Below are 12076 nucleotides of genomic sequence, written 5' to 3'. Positions count from 1 at the left end.
CAACAGACTCTTGGGTAACAAATGGGTCTGGTAATTTTGAAGAAATATACTGATTTAAAGCCTCTGGGGTTCAGCTATTTCAAGATTCTTCACCAGTGGCACTGGTCTCTAGCAAAATTATGTAGAGCCGGCCTTAGTGTGGACTCTCGCTGCTGGGGATGTGGTGCGACAGATTGTGACACAGTGCACATATTGTGGGAATGCACCAGACTAAACATTTTCTGGTTGCAGATTGGGATCATCTGAAGAGGGATTTACAGGGCTCAACACGTCACCACATGGCTCTACACAGCCCCTGAAGTGGCCAAACTGGTGATTTTACGCCCCTCCATAAGGGCCCAAGTCCCCTCCCTTCAGCCCTGGTTGGAAAGCATGCATACAACATGGCATATTTTGAAAGAATTATCCTCAAGCTAAACAATAAATGACACACTTTTGAAGAAGTTTGGGGCACGTTTCTCAAGGGTTGATGATAAATGTGTTACTGATTGAATTGGGGGTGCCCCTAGTCTGCTCTCGTCTTTCTATCGTTGCATTTTCCTCCTTACCTATTTAATACCCTTGTTTCTCTCTCTCCTACTCTCACTCCCTGGGTCTTGTATCCTGCTGTTATTCAATTTATTCCATGTTATTGATTGCCTTCCTTTGAGGGGCGTGATATGTTTCCGGGCTATGGTTCGAAGCATGTTGTTGTGGTTTATTATGTTTATCATTGTGTCCTTTGGGAGCATTCTGTCCTGTTTCTTTGTATTGGTCAAGACAAACTCGATAAATAATTGAGAAAAAAAGAGGTACTCTGGGGTTGATTTAGAGGTTGGTGGAGAGGGTATACTGTCGCAATTGTGACAGATTACCCTGTCTGCCAAACTGACGGTCATCCTGCCTCATTTAGAGACGGCTCTGCCAACAGACAGCTGCCTCCTATGGACTGATGAGTAGGACAGCTGGAGTAAAGCCATCACATTGCATATTTCATTTAGATGGATGGTCTGATTTTTTTCTATATATGTTGTTTCTGTGTTTCTGGAATAGCCTTGTGGCACAGGACAGAAAAAGAAAGAATGACGTTCACATCCTGTGAGTATTCTCCCAGGGTAGGGTGTCATTAGGTTATTGTTTTCAATAATAAATTCCCACTTAGGGTTTGCTATTGTAAAACAAAACAAAAAAATGTAAATGCTGTGATGGTGGTTCCTTTCAACATACAGAAAAGACCGATCAGTGGGCGTTCAACTCTACATAGGATGTTAAGTCCTCTGCCACCCTGATGGACAGTACTCCTCCCACCTAAGACTAAATATGACCTTCTGTGATAGACATAAAGAACTACTCTTGGGAACAGTTTACCAGAAGGATTGTAAAGATGACAATAGAGTAGCATGTTTGGGAAACAAACTTCAAGCATACATGCATATACATGCATAAGCTTGTAAATCCGCTGCAAACAATGTTTAATAAAGGTCTAAGGAAAGTGAAGACAGTCACACAAGGAAGGTGAAAACAGTCACAATGAAGACTTCCGGAGTAGGAAAAGTCTATATGATGGCAGAGAACCATCATATGAACAGGTTTTGGGTCTTACTCCTATCCTAGAAAGGTTTTCTTGTAACTTAAAAGCGAAGAGAGTTTCGGGTGATAAAATGGTCGGCAGTAGAAGTCTTGCCAGAGTAGGCGGCTGCAATAAAACAATAAACAGTAAGCTTTTTATGCACTGCATTTAGGAAATTCAACAGCTGTACCATACATATAAACCCTAGTTTGGAAGTTTCAGGATCACATATCCTGGCTAAAATTACTAACATATTTTTTCCCCTTTCTGTAGACCAAAATATGCATTGCTAGATGAGTGTACCAGTGCAGTGAGCATCGACGTGGAAGGAAAGATATTTCAAGCTGCAAAGGATGCAGGGATATCCCTGCTGTCCATCACACACCGGCCTTCTCTTTGGTAAGGGGCAACAAGCTTACTATCACTACAATTTTCACACTTGTGCATTGTCTTGACTTTATTGAGACTACTTGAAGTTTATTACAAAGGCATTTGGAGTACGTAAAGTAGTGCTCTTGAGGTGCTCTTTCACGTACCCTTACATGGCTTTCTGAATGGGCCCCAAAACATCTAAAATGGGAGAATTCAGTGAATATTCATAAACGGGTATTTAAAACAGAAGGACTGAGCTCCCTGTTCACTTTTTCTTAGAGGGAGTTGGACGTTCTGTGCCTGCCTCCCACAGGCATGTAGGATTACGTCAAAGAATATCCCTGTAGTAGTGCCTCCAGTACTCAGACATGCTCCAGTGAGTCGGCCCCTTAGCATTAGAATAATACATGGCCTACTGTTTAGTTCCATTCATAGTGTGGGTTTGAACTTCTCGCTTGTCACATACGTCATCAGTGTACGGGATTATGGTCCCTGCACATAATTAAATGTGCCACACTGTGGTGTTAGCATACAGATGCAAACCAGCTCCATCTAGGTGTAGAAAGGTGAACTGCACTGGCGGTTATCATCTCAATTAACTTAGACTACAGTTCTTATATTTGCGTTTCGTTCGTCCTGTTTACATTTGTATGTACTGTGGACTTGCTGCCATGTTTCATGCCTAAATGCGTTGCACATTCGGAATGCTTAAGTAAGTATCTGTAACTCTTTGGTGGCACGCTTTAAACTTGCGCGTGACTGACTTTATCAGTGTTCATTTGTAATAGTGCAATATATCTCAAATTAAACGGACTTTGCCAGCAACACATGAGCCGGGCTCGTCTCCAACAGTCTTTGATGCAAATGTAACACTGATTGACACTGCAGTGTAAAGTCTACACTCGGGTAATATTGCAGTATTATGAAAGCGTACCAAATCCTACTTCATATCTGCAGAGTGTTTCCGTCCGCCTTGTGAATGACAGCAATGTGTACAAGATCCAGGCAGTGTTAAGGTGGACCTCAGACACTAAAGAGTATTCTAGCCGGACAAGAAAGAATAAGGGTTTATCGACCAAAACAAGGCCGGGCTGGGGAGCCAAAAGTAGCCCGTGCCAAATGCTCAAACCAGCCCCCCTCTCTTCCTCGGCCGCTTTCTTGCAGCCTTGTAGGCGCTCTCTCGTTCTTTCCTCTCTCACACATCTCCTCTGCTCTCCCGCTGTGCCTGCTGCAGTTATTCTGCAGCAGATTGCATTTCTGCAGCAAATCCAATGTCTGCAGCGCACAAGAGTTCTCCACTGCTCCAATGAAATCTACGCACGGCTGCAGGCAGAGAAGTACTTCACCCCACAGTTAATGAATAATCTACAAATACACAATGTTGCTTCACAGATTCTAACAAAACGCTGCGGCTAATGTCATAATCCATAAACCTCACTTCACACTTCCTCTCATCAGGCCCAACAATCATTGACATATTTCGGGCTGTTGGCAGTTTATCAGTGCAAGGTAGTTGAGAAGTTTTGCTTTGAGAGAAACGAAGCAGGAGAAAGGCAAAAAAAACACACCACCCCGAAATGGCAAGTACTAATTCCGAACATCAATGTTTGCTTTTTTAGATGCATTATTAGTACCACAACAACAACACCCCATGCACTTCTTATACATGCCATGTAAAGCCAACAAACACTTCCCACAATGGAGCATCACATTAGAAGAAGGCCGAGTTAGTGGGTTACTTTCAATTTCCAGGCACAAACTGTCTGTCCTCTGGGAGCCTGAGTTCGGCAGTGTTTTAGAATATAGTGTGGGTACCTTCAAAGGTGTTTGTATTGGAACCCCCAACCTAGGTTAGATCAAGGTGCTTCACTGGTGCAGCTAGGGGCGTAGCTTAGTCAGTGAGATTCTCTAAAACAGTATGCCAAAGGGTGGAGGAATGACCAAGGTTGGATACACTGTTCCCACGAGGAACAGGTTCAATACTTATTTGCATTCGGTGGGCCTCTGTTTAAGCTCCTTTAACAACAACAAAAACATTTTAGTCAAAAGAGGTTGATGAGAAAAAACAAAACCATAGAAGACCTTACTCAGGGCCCCAAGAGCCAACCCTGAAGCTAAGAATCTAAGAATGCAATTATTTGGGGGTGCCCCAAACCCCCCCCCCCCCCCCCCCCCCCCAAGGCTACGCCCCTGGGTGCAGCGAGAGATCCGGGGCTGAAAGACTAAGAGGCAGGATGTCTGGCTCAGATGGAAGTGAGGATAGTAAGAGATGGTCTGGGTCCTTTACAAACTGTTGCCTCATTTTCAACTCATTTGGACCTTTCCTTCTCAATGTCCTCTTCTTCCTACAAGGCGTGTACTTCGTGTTGCTTTTCCAGCACACTCTCAGGACGTACCACCGTTTGCCAACGTTGCTCTTTCTGGCCATGATTTCTGCACATTACTGGTAATGGCCTCTGTCTCTTCACTGCACCCGTGCTAAATGCTGTCTGTGCACATTGGTGACAACTCCTGCTAGGTATTCCACCTTATTATTGACAGCAGTAATATTGTGGTACCAGAATATCGTGAGAAAAATAGACTTACTTTATTTAATGCAAAGTTAAATAAACAGGAAGTGAAATAAAGTAAATCAGCACTTACCTATATAAACTCAGCTTCTAAATATATTCATTCTCAGTATTTTTGACATGATAATCTATCACCACATTATTTGTGCCAGTGATATTTTGACATACAACCCCTTCTGCTGTCTATGTTATGTTATGATATGCAGATTTGTAGAGCACACAATTACCCAGGTGGGTATCCTAGTGCTGAGCAGTTGTGAGTCAAGCCAAAGCTAGTGCCTCGAAAAGCCAGGTCTTCACGTTTTTGCGGCATTCAAAAAGTGAAGAGGAGGCTCTTATGTGTAGAGGCAGGTCGTTCCATGCTTTAAGAGAGATGTAGGAGAAAACTTGACCGCCGCTTCTGTTTTTCTGTATGCGTGGGATGTGCGCAAGTAGGAGACCGGATGAGTGCAGGTGGCTGGAAAGTTTGTGAAAGCAGATGAGATTGTTGAGATATGCTGTGCCAATGTTATATAGTGCCTTTAAAGTGTGAGTGAGGAGTTTGAATTGTGCTGGTTTTTGCCAGCGGAGCTCCTTCAGGTGTAGTATGATGTGATTGTCGCATAGGAGGTAGAGAATGATTCTGGCTGCTGAGTCAGTCATGTAGTGTGAGAAATTGGATTGTTACAAGAGGGGAATAAAACTTGTGCAACAGACACAATGCTTGTCAGGGTGAACCACAAAAAGTCAGTAAACTAACTTAAGCTAAAGCGTATCTTAGAGGCAATGTGGAAGGTTTTTATGAAGCACTTAAACAGAAATAAAGTGTAATCACAACACAAGAAAAACCCCACATCAACTTAAAAAAAGAGTACATTTTAATAAATCATTTGACACCAGAACAACATAAATGCAATTAGTACAATATACAAATATTCCGGCACTCCAAATAAAGACCCCAATTGTACTTATATGTGACCATTACAAACAAACCACATTCAATAGTGTCAATATGTCACTGGCGAAAAACAGATTTGGATTCATATGAAAAATTTTCTTTTTAATTTAGAAAAACATTGCATATGACATCACAGTTTTCAAGCAAGACCAAAAAGATCCATTGTCCCTAAACAAGCATAGCATTGAGGAGACTGTTCATAAAGGGTATTTGTAGCTTTGTGGTCTTGATCCAAATGCGCGACAGCCGACACGTGTTTCTTCACATCAAGTGACTTCCTCAAGGCTGCGAAAACAATAACATAGTCTCATATATACTTTTTACATTGTGCAAAACATAACCCCACTTATAGGGAATCATTTTCACCATAAGGTTTAGAAAGAGTTTTTCCTTATAAACGGTGTAGAAATCAAGAACAAGAAGGTGCTCCAGGATAAAATCAAAGAGATTATATTTCTAAAGATGCCAAGAAGTGATTGCCACCTCAAAGAATCTAAAGGTGATTTGAGAGAAAGAGAAACAGACCCAATACCACACTGTGTGCCAAATTCATAGTAACCAATATGTCATGATCCTTATTGATTACAGTTCCTTGAACATGAGTAGTCGAGTCACTAACCTTCTAAAGAATGTTAATAGTTTCCGTGGCTATACATGTTCAATACTCCAAAATAATCTGTCAGACACAGACCGATTGCGACCGAGATTCTGTGAAAAAATTATAATCACAGTATCCAAATTAGAACCAGAGATGCAATTTTAAAGGTTTAGGTAAAAATAAAGCACAAGGTGCCAACTGTGTTTATCTGGTCACGCTGGACTGGGACAAAGGCACAAGTTCAGGCCGATTGTGATGGAGCATGGACTGTATACAGGGAATGGATTTGGCCCTCTGAGAATTGTACATTATGTCCTGGTTGTGGGGTGTTACATCATGCAGCAGCGGTTCGAGGAGCCATGTGGGGTCCTGCATTGAGATCGGCCATGCAGCGTTGGTTCTAGAGAGTGATGCGAGGTCCATGGATTGCACTGTGTCATTTCTGATGGGTACCACAGCTGGGATGGCAGAGCACCTTTATCCCCACTTCCAAGGGCCCAGGACTGGGGAGGCACCACCCGGGGGAGGGTAGGACTCAAAACGGGCAAAGTCCAGGTGCAGGGCTAAAGGGTGTTGAAGCTTGTTATGTCCCTGTAGCTTAGAACAGGAGGCAAGCAAACTCGCCCTTGGAGTCAATCTGGTGGTTCTGGGTACAAGGTACAGGTCTAGTCGTTCTTCCTGAGGTAGCAGGGCAGCAGAGCAGTCCTTCTTCCATGAGGGCAACAGGGCAGCAGAGCAGCTGGATAGTCCTTCTTGCAGCAGCGCAGTCCTTCTTCTGAGTCTTCCACAGGTCCAGAAGTGATCTAAAGAGTGGGTCTGAGAGTCCTCTTCTTATACCTGTTGATCACTTTGAAGTGGAAGAAGGTTCTGGAGTTTTCCCTTACAGAGGTGCCTGTAATTTCCTGCCTCTCTGCACTGGTCCCAGTCGGTCTGGGGGCACAATAGGCTAATGTGAAGGCTAATGAGCCAGTCTGCAAAGCACAAAGGATAATGGTTTAATATGTGCCAATTATAATATACATTTCCAGGGGAAAGTGTGTGAAAGAGGTGCACAGCTGTTGAAATCTAGACAATACCAAAGGAAACGAAAATGTGTGTGTGTGTGAGAGAGATAAAGAGTGACGTGTGGAGAGAAAGAGCGTATTAGACTAAGGAAATTAAATTTGTACTTGTAAAGCGCACTTATACCCCAACTGGGGTGTCCTGGTGCTGTACACATACCGCTGTGGAACCCTTCCTGGCTTTTCCCTGTGAAATGTCCACTCCTGGGCACCCCCAAGGTGAAGCCAGGCATCCCAGCGCTGTTGGGCCATTGTGGAGATTAAGCAAGCTATTGCCCATAGTTGCAGAGTGGGACCCATGATTAGATTAGGCACCGAGGCGAGAATTATCAGGTCCAAGGAAATTGAGCCCAAGACCCGCCAAGGCGGGAATTGAACCCTGGTCCCGGGCCAGACCTCTGCATCAGGGTCTGCCACTCTAACCATTGAGCCACACTTCTCCAGAGAGTGTGATTTCAGAGGAAAGTGATATGAAGGGAAGAATAGTTGTTGGTATTGAATAAAGGTCAGTGCGAACAAGAAAGCATTTGTAAAGCCAGTAGGTCTGACTTGCTCATGATGTACTTGGATGCACTAATTGAAAACCCAGGTGGAGGCACCCATACACTGGTCACTGGTCATACAGGGGTCTAGTTCACGTTTTAGGCCACACCTAAAATTCATAGGACATGCCTCTTATAAAGGGTTCCTAGATGAGCATCTTAAAATAGGCCTCTCTCAGCGATACCTCCTCCCCCCACCCTCTTTTTTTCATCCCGCTTAAAGCACGGCTAAATCAGAATTTGGCTAAGAAAGGCAGCGGAAAAATAACACAGCAGAAAGAGCTTGACATCTATCCCTTTATTGGGTCTCACTAGTGTGTTGGACCTTTCTTTACTTTATCTAAGGGTAGCAAATGGCGTGTACAACTCAAACGTTTTGTTTCTCAAAACCCAGACATGGTATAGAACAGGATCTCTTAGGATCCTTGGAAAGAGGCGGAATAAGTATAACCTGATAACGATGAATACTTCTTTGAAATCTTTATTTCAGAAAGCAGAGTAATAAAGCATATTGCATATATATTATTAATTCATCTCTCTAGATGAGATTAACAAAGCAAAAGCATCATTAAAAAAACATACATTCTGTGCAAATATCCAATAATTGATTTTAAATAAAACCATCACTATCAACGATATAAAAATGAATCATTGCAGTGAAATGACTGACTCACAAATAGTAATACAACCCATTACATTTGGCACCACAACGTGCTCAAATTCTATTCAGAGCTGCAGCAGAAGCTCATGTCCCAGGCTTCCTCTGTCATTGATTTAAAGTGCCCATGTACTTTCAGAAGGGGCTGAAGTATTTCATGGAACCTCATACTAGTAAAAAGAGGGTAATAGAGATTATACACGTTACCAGGGCTAAAGACACTGATGAAAACAAATAACTTGTCTTCAAGCCACCAGAACAGGAGGCAAGGGATAGTACCAGTATCACACAGAGCCATAGTGAACTCCTATCTACACATGCAGTGTGTCCTTGTTCTCACAGTATTAGGTTGCTCGTACCATCAGTGGCTTGCAAAACAAGCATTGACATTGCCAATAGGTCTCGCCTTTGGGACCTTTTTAGTGTTTAGCCATGCAGCAAATGAATACACAGGAGAAAGGACACTGAAAAAAACATGTAAATATGCTAAAAAAAAATGAAAAAAACATATATAGATATCTCTACTCTCGAAGACCAACAGACTTACAGTCAGCCTTGGACTTGGGGAACCTAGTTGAATGTGTGGAGTGCTCTTCACATGTGAAGATGCCTGGAATATGGAGACATGCTGATGTTCGGATTGAGAGGATGGTATGGTTTGTGCAGGGATCGTTGAGCTGCTGAAGTAGCCTGTTCTATGGTGTATTGAAAGGAGCTGAGTTAAGGGGGGGCATGATGTTCTGGGAAGGGGATGTGGCGTGAACGTACAGAGCGGCCGACCCTTGGATGGGGGAGCAGTGGTCAGGTTTGGCGTGTTCTCCCTGTGCTTGCTGGGGCTGTGTAAAAATAGCAGAAAATTGCGGGTGATCTAGCAATGGAGTCTGATTGATTTTTGCAGTGCTGATGGGCTTTTTTCGTGTGTTAGTTGGATGTGGCTGATGGCTTGAGAACTGTGGAGCTGTGTTAAATTTGTGGCTTGGGACACTAGGTGCTACACATAGTATATGGCGACGAGTCAGTATAGTATAAAAAGAGCAAGGGGACACATAGCGCTGTACATGGGGAAACAACTCAGAAGTGTGTAAATTGTAGGGGGAGGGCAAGCACTTTACAGTAGAGGAACAAATCAGTATTAAATAAAAAGTGAGGGTGGCAGGGAGCACTCTTCGTGATTTAGTCCGGGTAAAGGAGGGCCAGTAAGGTCTAGATTGGTGGAGGGACGTGCTTTAGAACCGAGATTCTGTGGTGAAGCGCTATACCACGACAAAACCAGCGTCACCAGCCAGGGTAAGTGGTGTTTTCCACTTTTGAAGAGCGACCTGCCCGGTGTATACGCATTACCAACGAGTTGTTTTCTCTGCCCTGAAGATGTGCGCCCTGCAACCTAAACACACGGTAACACAATCACGGCCACGGCCCGCGCGGGCGCGGCTTTATTTAATCTGTTGGTGATGTCATGTGTCTGAAATGTTTACAGAGCTGTGGTCACATGCTCTCAGAGCCATGTGCCAGGTGAATCATGCTGCCTACGTGCCAAGCCATTGCATAAGAAAATGAACAAGCACACGCAAAAATGAAAGCCACCACGCTAATTGAAACATGATACAGACCACATGGCGCCCTGTGCGCCGCTGCTCGCTCCCGCAAGGTGGATGCCGTCACACGCACGAGTATCAGAAAAGTGCAGACCAATTCCAAAAGGTCATCTCCTAGAGCAACTCATGCGCGCTGCGCTAGGCTCGACCTAAAAAAAGAATAGAAACTCTGGGTTTACCCAGCAGGCAAATAGGTAGGACAATGGGTGTGTAACATTCCGGTTGGGACGGGAATGTCCTCTGTGTGGCTGAAAGAAGTGTTACCCACTACACCAAGTGTCCCAAATAAGCTTCTGATTTTTGTTTCAACAGACATACAAATCATATATGAATGCTGAGGGTTTGTGACAATGGACTCAGAATGAGAAATGTGGTCTGCAAGGGCACACTAGGAGCACCCTTCTGATAGTTTGACGCTACTACTGTCCTCCCACAGGACAGAGCGTGAGAGACCGAGAGACAGCGAGTGTCTGAGACTCCAGGGACACAGGAATTCATTTTGAATCTCCTCTATAATAGGGGTTCATAAAATGTAAGACGGAGCGACTCTGGCTTGCTGTTGGATGTAAATTGCTGGTCATCAATAGAGAATTAATCAAGGCCTTTGAAGTGGACTGGGCTCCTGTGAATGGAAGGCAGGGGACATACGTTCCTTTGTAATGTAAGGACAGTATCTGCCCCCTTCCTTTTTCATTCTTTAAAATTGTTCATGGACAGATTTTTTGTATGAGCCTGGTCAGGGATGCCCAGCTCCTTTTGTGTCATTTGTCTTGCACTCCACTGTCAGGGAACACCCAGCTCGCTCCTCCCTCCCTCCAGCAACCCTTACAGAATAATGACATGCGACTGAGTAGCTAGGTGCGAACACTCTCCTAACACAAGACAGCCCACAATAATTAATTTGGGGGGAATTACACATTCCTAACCTACAAACCTTATATAATTATGCAAAGGTGTTCCAGGGCTTTCTCACTGAAAGATGGTGGCTGGCAGTCCACAGCTGTAGACTAGGGAGGTTTTCTGAGTTCCAGTGCTGGGACATTTTGGTGGCCACCTTCCTTCTAAGATCAGGAACACGACCTGGAGTGCTGCTACAATCTCTCCTGCAGCCGCTCCTCCGCTAAGTCAGAGGAGCGTCACCCCACTGCTCTTTGAGCAGAGAAAAAAAGAAAAAGAAAGTGGTAATAACACAATGTTATTATCATTTTATTTTTCCTTACTGAAGCAGGTTTATGGGGTGGGAATGGCCTGTCAGCAGAGCCAGCAGGGGAGGAGTGGTTGGGGCACTTAAGTGCACATGGCAGTTTGGTCGGCCGTCTTGCACACTTAGCATGTTCTCCACACGGCTGTATTGCACAGGCTCGCAGTCCTTGTATTCGCGCCTAACCACTGCTGCTAACATGCTGGTGACAGGTGCTTCGTGATTGGCTTAGGGGAGCCTGTGCATGCTTCCCGCACGAACAGAAGAGGATGGAGGTGAGACGATAGCCGGCAGCCTCGTAAGACACTTTTATCTATTCCCCCCCCCCCCGCCTCACCCGTACTACTAAGTGGCAGCCACCACTGAATTTCTCTAGCAATAATGTGGGGAGGAGGTTTCAAGGAATGACGCCATGACAGAGGAGAATGTGGGTACTGGAGGTGTGCCCACAGTGAAGCACCAGCTAGAAGTGCACACTACACTCCAGATGCCTTGACAACGTAGGAGCTGTGCAAGAAGGATTGAGCAAGAGCATCAAGCATTGAGCAATTTGTGGGAAAAGAGCCATGTTTCCCGAGCTGTGGTGAGCTTTGTTTTTTCCCTTGCCCCCATACCTCTGCAACACCTAGAGTGTCACTCGGTAGGCTCACAGTCTGTCTTCGGGAAACACTATTGGGAAGAAAGAACCTTCAAAATAGAGGCAAGGCGTAGGAGCTCTGTTTTCTGTGAGCCATGACCTTTGGCTGTGGGGCTTTAAACTTGAACCGCAGCGTCATCGCTGACATTTCTATGGTCTGAGTAGAAGTCCATGAACCTGCTTTTATTGTACCTGGTACAACTTAGAGATCCTGATGCATGGATACTGGTAAACATCTCTTGTCCTGCACTGGACTCCTGTAGCAATCTCAGCAAGATATCCAGCATTAAGGATACTTTGTGTTGGGCTCTTGTTTACATGAAGGAATTGTTTTGGACCAGTGTAAATGCCTGCTA

At 44.4% G+C, this 12076-nt stretch overlaps 1 protein-coding gene across 1 annotated transcript in view; it reads left to right on the top strand.

Moving 5' to 3' along the window:
• The window catches only part of ABCD2 (ATP binding cassette subfamily D member 2), a 218981-nt gene that overhangs the window by 167509 nt on the left and 39396 nt on the right, over positions 1–12076 (top strand). Inside the window, exon 9 of the mRNA XM_078679996.1 lies at positions 1823–1948. Within this exon, the coding sequence (XP_078536122.1) occupies positions 1823–1948 (126 nt within the window). The remainder of the gene's footprint in view (positions 1–1822; positions 1949–12076) is intronic.

The sequence above is a fragment of the Lissotriton helveticus genome, chromosome 1_1 (assembly GCF_964261635.1).
Source record: "Lissotriton helveticus chromosome 1_1, aLisHel1.1, whole genome shotgun sequence".
NCBI lineage: Eukaryota > Metazoa > Chordata > Amphibia > Caudata > Salamandridae > Lissotriton > Lissotriton helveticus.
Note: the sequence above shows the minus strand (reverse complement) of the source record. Positions and strands in the feature narration are given on the sequence as shown.